Below are 19741 nucleotides of genomic sequence, written 5' to 3' on the forward strand. Positions count from 1 at the left end.
TCGACCCATCACTAGTTGGAGGTGCAGGCAGACACAGGAAGCTCTGACCACCTGACGTGGGAGAATCTCAGGAGCCAGACAAAAGGAAGTAGACGCTCAGTTGGACGTGAGAAGATCTCCAGCTGAGGTTCAACAGCAGACTGAAGACGGACCGGCGGTGAGATGTTAACTGAGGAGGGTTTATATGGAGAAGCTGGCAGGTGAAATCAGTCCGGGCTGATTGGAGGCTGAACAGGTGAGGATGATTAGTGAAGTGGAGACAGAGCAGATTCTGGAAAGTTCAGGCAGGCAGAATAATACCCTGACAATATTGTATAGAAAATATTTAAGATTTTCTGGAAGAAATTGATGCGTTTTACATTCTCCATTGTATTGCTTGACGTCATCATCGGATATGCTCAGAAGTCCGGGAATATGTCAATAGAGTGTCTGAATGCACTCTATTAGTTTTATTATTTGTTCAAACAGGACTGGGAAAAATATTTTCATCCTTAATTATAAGGTTAATTTTGTTATACAAATAATCTTGTACTAAAAATTAGTTTTATTAAAAAGTTAAAACTATCGATTAAGAGTTTATCGCCCTCTGGTGTACAAATCATGAACAAGAGAAGACCCCGTCATAAAATTACCCGCATTATTATTATTTTTTTTTTATAAAAACCGACCCGGGAATAGAACAAAGAACACATATAACGCCAAGGCATACTTTTTTAAAATGCATTTATTAAGTACAAAATACACAAATACATATGCAAATCAAATAAATGACAAAAAAAACCTGAAGCATATTCAAAATAAAATACGAACTATACTCCTAAACGTGTTTATAGCTGGGGTTTTTATGTAATTTAAGAAATGGTGTATATATTCTTATTTCCCTAACCACAACTGGGTTTAAAAACACTAAAACACTAAACACTAAAACACTATTAAAAACACTAAAATAAAATAAAATAAAATATATATTTCTGTATTTATTTGTAAAATATGCAATATTTACGCAAATACAAAGATATACATAAAGAAAACCCAGCCTCGAAAAAATACATAAGAATAAAAAAAGTAAGAAAAACTAAATATTGCCTACCGGAAGTTATTCTGTTCGCGCGTGCGCAAATGAGCTGATGGTACGGATCGTGCTACCGGTACGGATCGGGTAGTGACAGTGCCTCTCTACATTTATAGTATATCCTAATATTAGAGCCATATTTTGGAGCTTTGTGTTTATTTTCCTCTTTGTTGTAATACCTAAAATGGACAGTGGGTGGCTTCATCTTTTTTAAATGGAGTCACAGGTATAGGGTAGTTCACACGTGACGTCACGTGTGACGTCAGCGCTACATCCGGGTCCCGCGGGTAGGCAAAAACAGAGCTGCTCTCGTCTACTACATGAGAAAACGGGTGATTTAGAGCATACTTTTAGTTTGTTTATTTTTGGAATCTAAGCAATGCCTACGACTTGTTGTGCTCCCGGTTGCACAGAGAGGCATTCCAAATCGTTGGATGTACGTTTCTGTCGTTTACCGAAGGAGGAAGGACGAAGAAAGAAATGGATATTTTCAATGAAAAGAGCGCAGGCAGACACTCCCAATGGACTGGGGGAGCCATCATATTACGACAGAATGTGCAGTCTGCACTTCATCTCAGGTAAATACAACTTAATTCTGCTCTAGTCATTGTTCTACTTAAATAGCGGCGGAGGGGAGGTGGCGATCGCTACACGGGTCGGAGGAGCGGTAGCAGCAGCAGCCGTTGTCTGAAGCAGCAGCAGCCGCTGCTGCTTCAGACAACTAACTAATGTGACAAGAAAATACAAGTACTGTGAGAGGTTAATCTACTACATTTCCCCCCCTGTGACCCTGACAAGGGTCACAAAGTAAATCACACTTTACAAATGATTGTCGATTTATCATGACTATGAATTTCTAGAGTAAATATTAATAGCACACCACATTGTAATTAATACTTAGCACACCACAAACTGGAGCACGTCCCTGTTGCTGTGCCAGTGTCGTAGTAGCCAAACGCCACTGCAATACTTGACGTCTTGCCGTGTCACGTTCTGCTGTCATCTGCAACAGTCTGTCCTGTAAGTTGACAATAGTCTGTTGAGCATCTTGAAGTCGTTGCGTCAGATTGTCCTGTTCTTGGGTTAACTGGCATACTCTAGCCTTATATTTGACTTTGTATGTGCTGCGGCGAATTGCGAATATGTGCTTCTTTGACGCCGGAGATAGACCTTTGACCAGCTGAGTGTAAACTCCAGTATCCATTGAGGCAATTTCCGTTTTGAGGTCTTGGGCAATTTGGTTATGGCTTCTATTTGGGACGGTGCGATAGACCTTTTGTCCCCACTGAGTTGCCTGCCGAGGTATTCTACTGTTTGTTGGCAGAATTGTAATTTTTGTTTACTTACTTTGTGTCCTCCTTCTGCCAATGCAGTCAACACTGTAATGGAGTCTCTTTCACACTGCTCTTTTGAGGCAGAACAGATCAAAATGTCATCAACATACATCAACATGGTGGATGGTATGTCTAAGTGATTTAAATCATTTGCCAGCACACGATTGAAAATAGATGGTGAGTGTACAAACCCTTGTGGCAATCGTGTGTACGTATATTGTTGACCTTTGTACGTAAATGCAAACAGATACTGGGAATCTGGATGCACAGGCACACTGAAAAATGCTGAACACAGATCTATCACAGTAAACCATTTTGTTCCCGGGGGTATGTTACTTAATAGTGTATGGGGGTCAGGTACTATCGGTATTTCTTCTGCTACAATAGCATTGATTAATCTTAGATCATGGACTAATCTATAGTCATTACTGTTAGGCTTTTTGATTGGAAAAATTGGTGTGTTACAGGGGCTTACTGTTGTTTTTAGAATGCCTACATTTTCTAATCCTGTTATTATGGGCTGTATGCCTTCTACTGCTTCATGTTTGAGGGGGTATTGTCTTTGAAAGGGTAATTTAGCATTTAATTTGGTGGTGAATTTACTGGGGTCAGCTGATTTTACTAAACCTACATCTGTTTTGCTTTTGGACCGCACCTGCTCAGGAACTTGTTCTAATAGTGATGCATGCTCTTCAGTCACCGCCATTTGTCTTTTCCCAGGCACTTTGATGTGTTCTGCTATTACTTCATCTGCTTGTGAAAATGAGATCTTGAAGAATAGTCCATCTTTTGATACACTGATCCGGTTCCACGCCGTATCAATCCATTCTGTGACTTTCTTGGCTTCTCGAATCATGGGACCCAGGTCATGTGACTCGTACTTGTCAGCAATCAGCAATGTGACATGCGGTGCTGAGTCAGCGACCTGGAACCATTCAGCAATGTCTTTTTCAGGAAACTTGACAATGGCTGCGGCTCCTTGTGGCCCAACCATTATGTCAGCATATTGGATGACAGTTGTTTTGTTGTTAATTTCTTCATCCCAGCTTTTCTCGTAGTCTTCATGTTTCTGTCCTTTGTCATAAAACATGGTGCAATGGAGAGGGAGGAAGGGCTCTTTGGACTCGTCATAGTGGTTCATTATCAGAGGTCTCCATGTTTCCCACTCCAATTGGAGGAAAGAAGTAGGTGACGTGAGTTTCATCCAAAATACTTGGTCTTCGGGATCATGATTTTTCACTTGTGGGGTCATCTGTGGGCCCAGTGGCATCATGAAGGCTTCACTGTTGTCAGTTGCTTCGAAATAAATTCCATTTGGAGTGCATTTAATCTTTGCGTTGAGCTGGCATAACACATCTCTGCCCAGCAAATTGATTGGCGTATCTGCTGAGTAAAGCAGTGGTGAATACACAGTCTTTTCTCCTATAATCATGGGAACTGGCTCAGTCATGGGTATTATTTGGGTCTTCCCAGAGAAACCTACTGTTCGAATCTTTGATGCTGAGAGAGGCAGGCCAATTCCACTCTTACCTATGCAGGAGTATGCAGCACCTGTATCAATCATGAATTGATGATGGCTGTCATATATTGTGACATCAATTGTGGGTTCCGTTTGTGGGCGTTGTGTTAATACAGGTAGAATGGCCTCTCTTTCAGGTTTCTCTGGGCACCCCTATTGCCAGTACGATTCTGGCCCTGCTCCACCGTTGGCAGGTCCCGTGGCAGGGTGCTGGGGTCCCATCCATGGATTGGTTGGGCAGTCCCTTTGCATGTGTCCGACTTGTCCACATCCCCAACACTGCAGCCTCAGTTGCTGCTGTCCCATATCTGGACCCACCTGGGGCATCCGCTGGTATTGTCCTTGAGGGGGCCTCCTCGGGGCTCCTTGTGGTCCTCTCCATCTTCCCCGCATGGGTGGCCCCCCTCTTCCTCTTCCAGTCATCGCGTGCTGAGGGCCAGTCCCCTGATTCAGATGCACATGGATGGGAGGGACCTGTTGAGTTTGGGCCCCTCCTGCAGGTGGTGCTGTTGGATACTGCATCTGCTGTGTGGGTGGAGGGATAGTGGGAGATATCACAGGGGCTTGTACGACTTCACCTCCAGCTGGTCCACTCTCAACTGTGGGAGAGGCTGCCACTGTCAGTGCCGCTTGATGTTTGGGCTTTTCTCTCTCTTTCTTTGCTTTTGTTAATTCTCCAATTTGCAGTTGGGCCAACTTTGTGGCCAGCATCTTGCTTTGGTCTTCAAGCGCTTGTTTTTCAGCTCGGTGCATGTTGACATAGTGTATCACATGCTCAGAGAATGCAGGCCAGTCCATTTTTATGAGTCCCACCACTCCATCCAGCTTGGTCTGTACCTCTTTGGGCATGGCACCTTTAACGTACATCTTGAATAGTGCCTTGGTTGACTCTTGTTCATCCCATTCACTTCCTGTCTCTGCTTTCCACATTTGTTGAAATTTGTGCAGAAACTGGGCTGGGCTCTCATCATCCCTTAGGCATTCCTCTTTCAGCTTGGTTGGGTCTCTGCGTGAGGGGTACTTTTTTCTTAGGGCTTCCCATACACGGGGTCTCATATGGTTGAAGGGTAACCCGTCACACCGGTGTCCGCGCATGACCCCTGGAAGCCTAGCTTCCACAAACACTTCTTTTTCTGCCGAGTAGCCTGCTGCTTTTATTAGCAGTGCTTTGATGTCTCCGGCTGCCAGGTTGATGCCTCCCGTGATTTCTTCTAACTTTTCTATCCATCTGTCTGCTCCGTCTGCCAGCGGCGTCAGTCTTCCTGCAAGCGTTATCATGTCCATAAATGACCATGGTATGTATCGGTCCTCATTAGGTCCTTTGGATATTAAGGGCATGATCTTTGCCTCCTGCTCTAGTGCTGCCGCACGTAGCTGTGCCTGCGATCTCGTTTCCATTGCGTGATTGCAGTGCTTTTCCACCTCCAAGTCCACCTCAAATTCAGTTGCGAGTTGTTTTTTCACATTTGAAAACATCTCTCTCCTGTCCGTGACCTTCCAAGGTTTTACAGCTGGGCCCTCCCTGCTCTGTTCGGTCCCGCTGAAATAATATGGAGATATTAGATCTTCTCCATCGTCTGGACGTTCAGCTGTGCCCCACAGCTCCTCGTCTCTTTCCTCTTCGTCCTCTTCGTCCTCCTCATCCTTTTCTGCTTCTCTTAGCATAGCTTTAGAGTGCTGGTCGGGGTGGTCTGTGAAGTCAATTAGGGCTGCCTCTTTCATACACTGCCCAACCTCCTTTTTCCTCTTTTCCTCTCGTTGCTCTCTTGCGCACCTTCGTAGTTCCTTTAGGTTTTCCTCATCTTTCCTCTCTCCTTTTTTCAGTCTTTTCTTCTCCTTTTGTTCCTCTTTTTTACGCCTTTCTGCTTCCCTTTTTCTCTCCATATGTTCCTTCGCTTTCTCCCAGCTGTGGACTAATGCAACGCATTCTTTCAATTCCTCCAGCTCTGCGGTTGTTTTTTCTTCCAGCGATTTTGATTTTTCTTTTAGACTTGATTCCTTGAGTGCCTGAGGGAGAGTTGTGGGCCGTTCAACTGATGCGGGCCGCTGAGACCTGTGAGGTGTCGATGGGCTGGAGCATGCACTATCTTCCTCTTCATCTACTGAGCAGCTTAGTATTTCCTCTAGGCTTATATCTTCCCACTTTTCCTGCTGTCTATCTCTATTTCCTTTTTCTCCCTCCCCCTCATTATCCATTACTATTTTTAATTTTCCTGTGATTTTACCCCTACTAGTTTGGTCTGTGAATACTGGATATTGCCCTGCTGTTGCCTGGCGATAAGGTGGTGGTTTATGATCAGTATATTCAGGCGCTGTTGGGCTTTTATTACTTTCAGCTTTAAAATATCACAAGATATCTCTCTGTTCAGCATGTTTCTGTTTTTTACGCAGCTGCGTTTAGTCATTTCTCACCTCGTTATGCCGCAGCCTTTCTTCTACTTCATCATAGCATAACGGGTCAAAGCTGCCTTCTATAGGCCAGCGATTTTTTCCAGATGTTATCTTATGCCATTCTATCATACATTTTTGAATTTTGCGTTTATTAGAAGGGTGTGTTATCATTACTAATTTAGCAGGCGTCAGTTCCTTAGTCTGTTTGCTCCCGTTGGTTCCCATGGCACTCAGCAGTCAGCAGACACTGTGGCCTGTGGCTTTTACTTAGGGCTGAACGACTTTGGAAATAATCTAATTATGCTTCTCCTTGCTGCAGTAATTTTAATGTGATTATTCCAATCTAATTTTACTCACAAACAACGAATCTACTTGTTTCCTTGCTGTGCAGCTTAGTTGCTACAAGACTCACAGCATCTAAATTCAGAGCAACAATGATTGTGTTTTAGCCTAAATATATTTTAACCTAGGTTGCACTTTTTGACTTTCTTTTACATTAATCGTAGGTAAAGAAAGAATGGCCTATAACTAAAGATGTTTGCACACAAGAACTGATTACAACTAGAACCTTTATTGCTTTTATTTATCAGAATATTTTTTCAAGATCAGAATATTATCCAAGACAATTAGAATGTTATTCAAGAGAATAGCTTTTAGTTGATTTGGACATTAATTTTTTGTTAAACTTAACATGCAGCCTACAGGCAATTTTAGCTTTAAATTAATTGACCTGTATTTTTATGCTACGTATGATTATAGAGGCTTCCAAATTCAGCAATAAAATTAGATTATCTCACTGCTGCTACCGCCTTTCCTTTTATGTGGAGGCAACCCCACTTTTTACGTTTTACCAATACCTAATGGACACGTCTAATTCTCTAATTGTTAGTAGTTACAACTCGTAGATGCTGTGATTTTGGAAATTACGTTTATATTGAGACTGCTATTAATTGTCCAGCCCTGCTATTTGCTAACCTTTTAGTCCCTATGTATCTGATTTTATTGGGTCCTGCTCTTTCCAATATAGATTTTTCCTATTTTTTAACGTTTTATCTTTTTCAATCTGTTATATTTCATCAATTTAGGGTCAGGGTTTTTCTGTTATGCTAGATTTTTTTATCTTACCCTTTGTTTTATAATTTTTATTATATACTTTACTACTACCAACCTTTTATCTATTATTATCTTACCTTCTATGTTTTATTGCTATAGTTTGTTCTTATTCCACACTTTGTTTCATTCAAATATATATACGTATCCTAATCACTGCCAATTTATTATTTATTATTATTTTATTCCTATGTATTATTGTTATAGTTCCCCTTCCCCTTATTTCCCTTTTAACTATTAATCTACACTCTACATAAACTTAAAACAGACAGACATATATTTATGTTTCGCTTAAGCTTTAGTTCTCAACTATGCACTTCTTTTGCTTTATTCTGCAGGCCTATTTTATTCTTACAATAACTCTCCTCACTGTCTCTTACAGTGGCACACGCGTTTTTCCCAGCTGTCAGGCGTCACCCCTCGGTAGGCTAAGTGACGGACGTCTCCTTCGAGCGGTACTTTTTACTCTGACTATCTCTTAGCCAGGCCTTAATCACCAATACCTAACACAACTTTATAGAACTCTTTGACTATCACTTAGTCACCAATACCCTTACTATGCCACAGATATGAACCACACACTAAATGCATCCACTGCTCCGAGCGGCTGTCTCAACAGACTGTCAATCGCTTTGACCGGTCTGTCCCTACTTCTCTAACAATTGTCTATTCAGACACAAACCAGTTCTTGCACTACTCAATATCCTAAGCCAAAATGCATAACATCGCTTGTTATGATTACCTCAGCTGTGCACAGGATATTTCATGCATCAATCAATACTTTACACAAAGATGCATCAGTTCATATTAGCCATGTATTCATGCACATATATTTTTGCATCAATTGATACCTTAAACAAAAATGCAGCAGTTTACATTAGCCGTACATTCAACACTTTACACACACATGCAGCCACTCAGCCACCTGCAATAGCCATACATTCGTACTCATTAAGCAACAATGCAGCCACATTCACTAGCCATACATTCACATACACACCTTAAACAACAATAGCTATACTTTCACTCATACACATTAAACAATAATGTAGCCACGTACAATAGCCATACATTCACACACACACCTTAAACAACAATAGCTATACTTTCACTCATACACATTAAACAATAACGCAGCCACGTACAATAGCCATACATTCACACACACACACCTCTGGACCGCTCTCCAGCCTTTTTTGTTCTTCTTGTATGTTATTTTTATATATGTTACTAAATTTAGACTGCTAGGTTCTTTTAGGAGAGCTATGTGATACCTGATGTCCACCAGCCGCCTGCCGGAGGCCGGTTCCCCACAAATTTAGACAATTATAACAAATTAGTTTCTCACCTGTATTGGTGGATTATTGGGCCCTGGGGGTCCTGGCCTCCAACCGGTGGCAGCAGTCGTCCGGGATCACGCTTCCTCCTGGCTCGGCTCGCCAAAATGTCGTGGAATGTTCTTCCCACAACGTAATAATTTGTACAAAGTCCTTCAAAAATTCTAAGTTCTTGGTAAGGCAGTTAAGAATATCCAACAGTAGTCAAGAAGTGAACAAAAGTAGCTGAGTTTCGGTCCAAGGTGGTTTATTGCAACAACACAAGACAACCACACATGAGATGCGTTCCGGACAACATCTGATAACATACAGAAAGCGGTCTGCTTATATACATTCCCTGGGACTTGGGGGCTCCTCCCGAGCTCCACCTTTTTATTACGTATTTTTTATCACTTTTCCACGGATATCTTTATTATTTTGTTACATATCGGTGGAAACTTCCCGAGGGTGCATATTTTTAAAAACACTTTATTGTCCTGCCTCCTTCCAGATGGCCCCACCTCATTATGTTAACATCATTTGCAAACTGGCTCCCCATCATTATCTTCTTGCTGATGACAACACTTTATTACATTAACATCATGTGGCCATGCTAACCAGCTGCACATCGTTTCCTCGTCCTGGACCTTTACCATAGATCTTTTGTTCACAATACAACATAATTTGATTTCTGATTATGATGTTTCCATGGTGCACCATGTATGTCTCCTTCTGCCCGGGCCTGTGTGCGTCTAACTCTCAACTTGTCCTCAAGACTGACACACACATTTCCCTCAGATACATGTTAAGGCACACTTTTAATCATTGTGATAAGAATACATTCATTGTGAGATATGTAAGCACACCCTTTAACTAATGTGACAAGAAAATACAAGTACTGTGAGAGGTTAATCCACTACATGATGTAGAGCTGTGTGTCGTCTGCATAGTTATGGTAGCTGATGTTGTTGTTTCTTATGATCTGAGCTAGAGGAGCATGTAGATATTGAATAGGAGGGGACCCAGGATGGACCCTTGGGGAACCCCACATGTGATTTTTGTAATCTTCGATGTAAAGTTACCTACTGATACAAAAAAGTCCCTGTCCTTTAAGTAGGATTTAAACCAGTGGAGAGCTGTACCACAGAGGCTGACCCAGTTCTCCAGGCGCTCTAACAGAATGGAGTGATCAACAGTATCAAATGCTGCACTGAGGTCCAACAGAACCAACACGGTGGTTTTTCCGCAGTCTGTGTTTATATGGATGTCATTAAACACCTTGATAATGGCGGTCTCTGTACTGTGGTGAGCACGGAAGCCAGACTGAAAAACGTCAAAGCGGCTGGTCGTTGTTAAGAAGGTGTTTAATTGTTGAAACACAGCTTTTTCAATAATCTTACTGGTAAAAGGGAGGTTTGAGATGGGCCTGTAGTTCTGGAGTAGTAGTTTGTCTAAATTGTTCTTTTTTAACAGTGGTTTGATAATTGCTGTTTTTAGGGACTGGGGGAAAACACCTGACAGAAGGGACTTGTTTATTATCTGAGTCAAATCAGACGCTATGACAGGCAAAACTTTCTTAAGGAAAACTGTGGGTAGAGCATCAAGACAGCATGAGGAGGAACTTAGTTGCTGAATGATCTCCTCTAAGCTTTTGGGGTTTATTTGGCTGAATTGGGACATTTTGTCAGGATAAGTTGCAGCTGAATACGGCTTTGGTTCTAGAGTTGGTGTGGATGTACAAACTGATCTTCTAATTATCAGTTTATTTATTTTTTAGACTAGTTCCATATGAGAGGTTGCAAGAAATCTTGTAACTTTACTGAATTTGCAGCTTAAGAAGATTGGGGTTGACAGACAACACCAACTGTCCCCTCAATCCAGTGCACACAATAGAAAACTAAATAAACTAAAACAAGTTCGCGAGTGCACATGAAATGAAGTTAATCCATATTTGTGTGTCAGGGTGTCTAAGCACTCTCCAGAGTTTGACATCTCAGCAGAACCTGTAATAATTACAGAAAGTAACGTTATAGTTGTTCTGCCTTTTGTTAAGACAGCAAGGAATTCATGTCGTGAATACATTACATAAATAAGATATAAATTAATTATACGTCCGTCCGTCCGTCTTCTTCCGCTTATCCGGGGTCGGGTCGCGGGGGTAGCAGCTTCAGTAGGGAGGCCCAGACGTCCCTCTCCCCGGCCACTTGGGCCAGCTCCTCAGGAGGAACCCCAAGGCGTTCCCAGGCCAGCCGGGAGACATAGTCCCTCCAGCGTGTCCTGGGTCTTCCCCTGGGCCTCCTCCCGGTGGGACGTGCCCGGAACACCTCACCAGTGAGGCGTCCAGGAGGCATCCTGACCAGATGCCAGAGCCACCTCAACTGGCTCCTCTCGACGTGGAGGAGCAGCGGCTCTACTCTGAGTCCTCCCCGGATGACTGAGCTCCTCACCCTATCTCTAAGGGAGAGCCCAGACACACTACGGAGAAAACTCATTTCAGCCGCTTGTATCCGGGATCTCGTTCTTTCGGTCACGACCCAAAGCTCGTGACCATAGATGAGGGTAGGAACGTAGATCGACCGGTAAATCGAGAGCTTCACCTTTTGGCTCAGCTCTCTCTTCACCACAACGGATCGGTACAGCAGACGCTGCACCAATCCGCCTGTCGATCTCCCGCTCCATCCTCCCCTCATTCGTGAACAAGACCCCAAGATACTTGAACTCCTCCACTAGGGGCAGCACATCCTCCCCAACCCGGAGAAGGCACTCTACCCTTTTCCGGTTCAAGACCATGGTCTCGGATTTGGAGGCACTGATTTTCATCCCGGCCGCTTCGCACTCGGCTGCGAACCGCTCCAGTGAGAGTTGTAGATCACGCCCTGATGAAGCCAATAGGACCACGTCATCCGCGAATAGCAGAGACGCAATCCTAAGGCCACCAAAACAGATCCCCTCAACACCTTGGCTGCGCCTAGAAATTCTGTCCATATAAGTTATGAACAGAATCGGTGACAAAGGGCAACCTTGGCGGAGTCCAACTCTCACCGGAAACGAGTCCGACTTACTGCCGGCAATGCGGACCAGACTCTGACACCGGTCGTACAGAGACCTGACAGCCCTTATTAAAGGGCCCGGTACTCCATACTCCCGGAGTACCCCCCACAGGATCCCCCGGGGGACACGGTCAAATGCCTTCTCCAGATCCACAAAGCACATGTAGACTGGTTGGGCAAACTCCCATGCCCCCTCCAGAATCCTGCTGAGGGTATAGAGCTGGTCCAGTGTTCCACGGCCAGGACGAAAACCACACTGCTCTTCCTGAATCTGAGATTCGACTATCCGACGGACCCTCCTTTCCAGAACCCCCGAATAGGGGGAGTGGTGGCCTAGTGGTTAGAGCAGCGCGCTTGTGCTCTGAGAAGGATGCAAGTACCCAGTTCGATCCCCACAACCTGCACTCTGGGTCCCTGAGCAAGACCCTTAACCCCAGATTGCTCCCCAGGCGCCGCACAGTGGCAGCCCACTGCTCCCCAAGGGGATGGGTTAAGATGCAGAAGTGAATTTCTCCATTGTGAGATCAATAAAGTTCTATCGAATAGACCTTACCAGGGAGGCTTAAGAGTGTGATTCCCCTGTAGTTGGAACACACTCTCCGTTCCCCCTTTTTAAATAGTGGGACCACCACCCCAGTCTGCCAATCCAGGGGATTGGCAGATTGGCAGATAATTAATTATTAGTCAGAGGAAATCCATGCTAAAAACAGTTAGAAACGTTTTGGATTCATATTTAATCAGAGTGAGACATCACAACTTTGTTAGATCTCTATGTGAATTACGTGAGATAGTGAGTGCTCTCACCTTAAATAAAAGATCTTTGACGTATTTTGCTCTGGTAAAAGCTGCTTTTCAGCGATGAAGCTAGGGAAACTGCTAATGTTGAAGTTGAATTTGTTGTACACGCTTCTGCCTTGGAAAATATTCGTCTTTTTACAAAAAGAATGTTTAAAGCCAGATTTGTGAATAAAGGTTATTCAGAGAACGCAAGAAAAGGAAGCTTTGTGTGGGGTACCTTTGTCCTAGCTGTCTAGCTGCATATGGCCCCAGGACAGCACAATAGTTTTCTTGAAGTATAATTTTGGAGAAGTAGAAACAAGTATTAATTTCAAAAGGTAGGTAAAAAAGGAAAAAAGTTTTTACAAAATCTTAAAATGTTGGATAGTCGTTATTTCCATCTTGCTGTGAAAATTGGTGAAATATTATCATTTTTAATGCTTAGATATAAAATTGCAAGGCAATTACTAAAATTGCCTTTTGTTGAAAATGTTTTTTGGCATGCCATACTTTATATTTATAGGTAGCCTAGATGTGCATAATAAAAGAGTGGAACTAAAACCTGGTCTAAAATTATTATGGAGCTTTAACTTGCTAAGAGTAATAACGTTAGATGATCATATCTTTAAAATTATATAACTGTCTCATAAAATGTGATAGTTTACTTGGTCTAAAGAGACGATGCAATTCAATGTTATTTATATAGCGCCAATTCATGAAACATGTCATCTCAAGGCGCTTTACAAAGTCAAAATCAATCAGATTGTACAGATTGGGTCAGATTATACACATTGGTAAAAAAATCCTTTATAAGGGAACCAGTTCATTGCATCAAAATCTTGACAAGTAGCATTCTCTCCTGAAGAAGCGTAGAGCCACAGGGAGAGTCGTCTGCATTGTCCATGTCTTTGCAGCAATCCCTCATACTGTGCAAGCATGAAGCGACAGCGGGGAAAAAAACTCCCCATTAACGGGATGGAAAAACCTCCAGCAGAACCGGGCTCAGTATGAACGGTCATCTGCCTCCATCGACTGGGGGTTACAGAAGACAGAGCAGAGACACAACAAGACAGACAAAAAAGCACAAAAGCACACAGTAATCTGTTCTATGTTAGATGGTAGTAGCGGGTGATCTGTCTTCCCTGGATGATGCCACAGCTAACAGAATGCAGTCGTCTGCATTGTTCATGGCTTTGCAGCAATCCCTCATACTGAGCAAGCATGAAGCGACAGCAGGGAAAAAAACTCCCCATTAACGGGAAGGAAAAACCTCCAGCAGAATCGGGCTCAGTATGAACGGTCATCTGCCTTGACCGACTGGGGGTTACAAAAGACAGAGAAGAGACACAACGCAGCTGTTTAGAGCATTGAGCTTGGGTCCCAGATGTTCTGAGTTCAACTCCCACAGACTGCAACTCTGGGTCCCTGAGCAAGACCCTTAACCCCTGATTGCTCCCCAGGCGCTGCACAGTTGCAGCCCACTGCTCCCCAAGGGGATGGGTTAAAATACAGAAGTGAATTTCTCCATTGTGAGATCAATAAAGTTCAATAAAGTTCAATTATTATAACTATAGAGGTAGCTCAGGGTAACATGAGCCACTCTAACTATAAGCTTTGTCAAAAAGGAAAGTTTTAAGCTTTGTCCTAAAAGTAGACGGGGTGTCTGCATTACGGACCAAAATTGGGAGTTGGTTCTACAGGAGAGGAGCCTGATAACTAAAGGATCTGCCTCCCATTCTACTTTTAGAGACTCTAGGAACCACCAGCAGACCTGCAGTCTGAGAGCAAAGTGCTCTGTTAGGAACATAAGGGGTAACCAGAGCTCTGATCAAGATTTTTTACTTTATTACCAGAGGCCACATGTGGAATATTGCTAAAGTAATACTTTAGCAATATTTCCAATTAATAAAGTGTTACTGTTACAGTATTTCTTTTGGGTGTTTATCCACCAATTTAACTGTCAAACGTTCATAAAAGCTGTCTTAATGCAAGAAACGAAACCCTTAAACACATGAAATAACAATTAACTTTAAAGAACTAAAAAGGTTTTGTTAACTTTTGACATAAAGCTGGATTAACAGCTAGTAAGATACCTTTGATTAAATTGGTATACTAATGTTTAAACCAGGGGTGTCAAACGTACGGGCCGCGGGCCGAATCCGGCCTGCTGAACGCTTTAGTCCGGTCCGGTGGCCCAATGCATTTTCATTATTTCAATGGCTGTATCTCCTCGCTGCATCGACCGATCTTCACCAGATTTTTTGTGAGTCGTGGGGGAGTGCTGCCCAACACGTTCGTGTGAATCGCCCGGTGGACGGGCGGGAAAAATGCGTGACAACTTCTGCGGTGGCTGGCGACCGGCGGTGCGCGAACCCCCGCGGTGGCCAATAGGACAGAGCGGCGCTTGGCTGCGAGGGCCGATCATCACCGCTTGCAGTTTTAATTATTTTTTTTGTTTCAGACTAAGTAAAGGTATAACTGTTTCTTACACATACAGTATAACCTTGTAGTCAAAATATGACTGTTGTTTCCTGTTTTCCCTGAAATTCTTGTTACATAAAATATGTGCTTCTTCCTATAATATTTTGTCCTTGCTTTCCAAAAGCTTTCAAATATGACTTAGTCAATTATACAATGAGGCTAACGATGTGCAAGATAAATAAATTATTTACTTGTGTATTTAATAGTTCATATGTAAGAAAGGTAAATCCATAACCTGTTTGTTAAATATTTCATACGCAAGCACTGTAACAGCAAAAATGTCTTGGTTACTGCAAGACTTCATGTGGTTCATGCCACAATTTGATGTTTTTTTTGTGACCGTCTGATTTTGAACTTTATAAAAAGTACATTTGTGTGAAGAAGTATTTGAGTTGATTATTTTATGTATACAGGCATATTACCATCAGCTATTTTCTAAACCTACTTATTCCTGTTAAGTGTTAGCAAGAGGGGGTTGGGTTGTGTACTGTATATAGTATAGAATATATGTTTGTAAAGGGTTTTCTATATGCCACCCCTCGCTAGCTTTGTGCCCCATGTTGGCCACCCCGGTAAAAGTATTGTGGTTACGCCCCTGCCTACAAGTACTCACTCTGCCGTGCTGCTGGTCCTGCTTGCCAGTTCCTGCCTCCTGTCTGCTCCAGCCAGAACTCTGTCCGGGCCGTTAGCTACTGCTCACATCTACACCTCTGCTCCAGTCCAGTCCTGCCTCTCTGGTTTAATCTATCATTATCCATCTTCCTTTCAATAAACTTTCAATTTAGCTCTGTGTGTGTGGTTCTGAGTTCATTGAAGACAAATCATGACACCTGAGTATGAGATTTTTCAGGTGTAAATTCCAAGATAAATGGGACCAGCATTACATTCAAACAGTGAGATCTGACAACTCCTTTATCTTATGTATTTATTATTAAGCAGACTTTGTGGTAAAGCACTCCTGATACAAGAATCTGATGTTAAGCATTGTTGGTACAATCAGGATTTCAAAGACACCAGTCAATGACAGGTTTAAAACAGATAAGATGTAGACATCTTAAAGAACAATCACACCTTGGTTTTAATTGTTTTTCTTTTAAGACAAAGGTGCAGCCTTGACATCTAGTCTTTTCTTCGTTCCTCAAGGAAATTCTTTAATTTACTAATTTCTTCCTTTGCAGAAAATGTATTAAACAATTTAATGAACATTGAGGGTTTATATTTTGTAATCTGGTAAATGGTAAGGCTGCACATGTTTGCTGGCAAGCATTGAGCACTCTGCAATCAAGAATTGTGAATTAGTAGTTCAGAGGAATACATGGCTTAATGTTAACATTTGGCAGTCAAGAAAAACAAAATGGAGTTACATTACCAACAGTCATTTAATATTCTACTATGGCATCAATCATCAATGTGTGGTAAATGGAATGCAGTTCTGCTAGATATTAAAGCATTAAAGTGCCCAAAAGGCTCAAAAACTAATCTCTGTTATTTATCCTAATGGCTGAAAGACTTGGTCATGGTGCCCAACATCACACATGTCTATAATTGTCACAGCTGAGAATAAAATGTATATATGGAAACTGTGACTAAGTCTTAAATATTCCTTTGTATATACTCTAAAGAAATTAAGACCACGTGGGCACCAGGGTTGATAAATTATCAAGAGAATAAATTTGTACATAGACACTCAATAGGAGAAATGAACAAGGATGGATATTGAAGAATCTTGAGTTCAGCTTTTCTTGGAAGACTTGCAATTTATAATCACCTTCTGAAAATAATTTCTGGTCAAGTACATCCATTCACATATTTGACCTCCATGATAAAACTCTCTACCAGAATAACATGCTCCACTGATACTGAAAGAAAAATCAACAAGGCAATAGGTTTCTTGACTTCTCCAGTCCACTATAGGATAAGTGGCTAGTTAAGGGGATTGCTTGTTATCCTCCAAGACTTTTAAACTTGCTACTAGTAGTGTTGTGCCAAATACATCCAAGAAAGCTGGGTGTCAAAAAACTCCAATTCCAGGGGGATATTGATCATCTATAATATGGGACCTACTCCAATAAGTGCATCTATAATATAATGGCTGATTAGTGTATAACTGAAATGATTTGACAAAAAACACAGAAAATATTCTTATGCACACCTCAGTCTAATATAATAAAAAGGTAAATAATGTGACTTTCCATGGTTTGCTCTGTTTTCTATCTCTAGCTACACACAGCTCACTCCCACGTCCTCAGTATGTTGACAGTTGTGAACACCAACTTCAGCATGTCGACACTCAAAGATATCAGATTCTTCTCCTGTACATTGGAGCTCATCCAACCATATCTTACCGGAACCTAAAAACAGACAGGCATTGATGAGACACAGTATTTGTGGGCTTTTTGAAGAATTTTCAAAATTGTAACTTTAGTATCTGATCACTTTTATAGGAATAGTATTTTATAGACTTTTATAGGAATAGCATTTTTTTTTTGTTCTATTTAAACTTACCTATAGCACAATGTCTTGCAAATGTGTTAGTTTGATAGAAATATCAGGATAAAGGTGATTCAAAAAGCTGTTTAGTTAGGATTCAGCATGCATTGCATTATATATATGAACTGAAGAGTGCTGCATCTCACAGACCAGTCAATCTGTTTTTTAGGTAGTTTTCTCTACTTCAATGAAAATCAGACTCTGTTCAGCTTTTCTGTTTTGTATGGCAGGATATAGGCAACTGCTTAAATACTTACATGTATTTGAGCAGTTATTACAAAATGTTTGGGACATAGGAATTTGAACAATAGTGAAGAATTAGAGAACTGTAACTCCACCCTCCTTACCTGTAACTATTTATCTATTCAATTGAATTCAGTTTTATTTATATAGCACCAATTCACAACACATGCCATCTCAAGGCATTTTACAAAGTCAAATCATATCATCTAGACAGATTGGTCAAAAAGTTTTCATATGTAAGGAAACTGAGCAGATTGCTTCGACTCTTGACCAGCAACATTCACACCTCATGAAAGAGCGTAGTCACAATGGATAGTCATCTGCATTGTCGATGGCTTTGCAGCAATCCCTGACTGAACATGCATGAAGTGACAGAATCAGAATCTCGTTTAATCAAAATCAAGTGGTTGGAGGGCTATGTTTCCGGTCAATACAACTACCTTTGAAGAAACAAGGACCATTTTTTTTTTATTAGGATTGGGTAGTGCATTGTCGTGGTGCAGTTTTGGCTTGGCTGTTACCCCTGTTATTTTTCAGCACCTCCTCTCCTCTCACAAAGCTCAGCCTCCACTCCCTCAGCAATCAGTCACACCTGTTAGGCACCAATCAGTCAGTACTCACTCCACCTGCCAGCCTCTCTACAAAAGCCTCCCTCAGTCTTCTCTTCCCCACTTGATCGTCATCCGTTTGCACCCACACCACGTCTGTCAGCCAAGAACTCTCCCAGCTGCACTGCTGGATCCCCTGCTACCCCAGTGCTCCTAGTAAGCTCTCTGCTGTCCAGCTGGATTTACTGCAGCCCCTGTGTCTCTAGAACTCTCTCTGCTGCACCTCTGGTTCAACAGCAGCCCCTGCACCTCCAAGAACCCTCCCCACTGCGCTGCTGATTCTACTGCAGTCCCTGTGTTCAAAGGACTCTCTCCTGCTGCTCTCCTGGTTGTTCTGCAGCCCCACGTCCAAAGAACTCCCTCGCTGCACCTCTGGTTCTACAGCAGTCCTTGCACCTCCAAAGAACTTTACCAATACCCAGCTCAGATTCCACTCCAACGCTCTCCTGCCAAACTTGGGTTCCGTCCCAAGGCTCACTCTCAGTCCTCCAGTTTCCTCCCGTCAGCCTGCTCTTGCACTCATCTCCCATCAGCTCCAGTCCGGTAACAGACTATGGTTTTCTACCCCACAATCCATCTTCCTTAAATAAACTCTCAAACAAGGGGTGTGTGTGTGTGTGTGTGTGTGTGTGTGTGTGTGTGTGTGTGTGTGTGTGTGTGTGTGTTTGCGTGTGTGCGCTTCTGTCCAGGTTCACCAAGAAAAATCATGACATGCATACTGCGGTAGTCTTTTGCTGTGAATAAATTTTCTGGTATGAGGCTCCTAAAGTTGCTGTGGAGTGTATTTAATTATTAACAGTTGGTCTTCCATCACACCGAGCTGCCACCTTACTGCGAGGCATTGCAGAGGGTCAGGCTCAGTCCGGCGTCATTTGATACTGTTTTCTTAATTAAGCAAACCTGCACTATGAAAGTTCTGCAATACTGCCGGTAGATGGCGCCATGTCTGTTTATACCTGGTCATCACGCCCGCCAATGGGGCTATTTTTATCCACAAAAAGGACCATCATAACATTATCAGGATGGAGGCTTCTTGTATATAACTTTATTTTATCATGATCAAACTGTTTTTGGTTGTAGCTATATACACCTTTAAAGTCAGCAAAATGCAGAAAAACTCTGGTTTTACACACACACCTGAGGCACAAAAGCAAACGTAGTTGGATCAAGGCAGGTTTGCTTACCTGGGGTAGCAGTGAAGGTGGAAGTAACAGACTGGAAACCTAGCATTTTACAGATCACTCTTCCATCTAAATTATCGAAGCTGTCATCGCAAATGGTACCCCAGACATTTTTGTGCATGACTTCCACTCGTCCTCTGTTTTTTCCAGGCACTAGACGTACATTCGC

General features: G+C 42.4%; 1 protein-coding gene across 1 annotated transcript in view; it reads right to left on the reverse strand.

Moving 5' to 3' along the window:
* Positions 1–15958: 15958 nt before the first annotated feature.
* The window catches only part of marco (macrophage receptor with collagenous structure), a 95586-nt gene continuing 91803 nt past the window's right edge, over positions 15959–19741 (reverse strand). Inside the window, exons 12-13 of the mRNA XM_012858122.3 lie at positions 19576–19740; positions 15959–17401 (exon numbers count right to left, since the gene is read on the reverse strand). Of these exons, the coding sequence (XP_012713576.1) occupies positions 17271–17401; positions 19576–19740 (296 nt within the window). The 3' untranslated portion in view covers positions 15959–17270. The remainder of the gene's footprint in view (positions 17402–19575; position 19741) is intronic.

This window comes from Fundulus heteroclitus, chromosome 7 (assembly GCF_011125445.2).
Source record: "Fundulus heteroclitus isolate FHET01 chromosome 7, MU-UCD_Fhet_4.1, whole genome shotgun sequence".
Classification (NCBI taxonomy): domain Eukaryota; kingdom Metazoa; phylum Chordata; class Actinopteri; order Cyprinodontiformes; family Fundulidae; genus Fundulus; species Fundulus heteroclitus.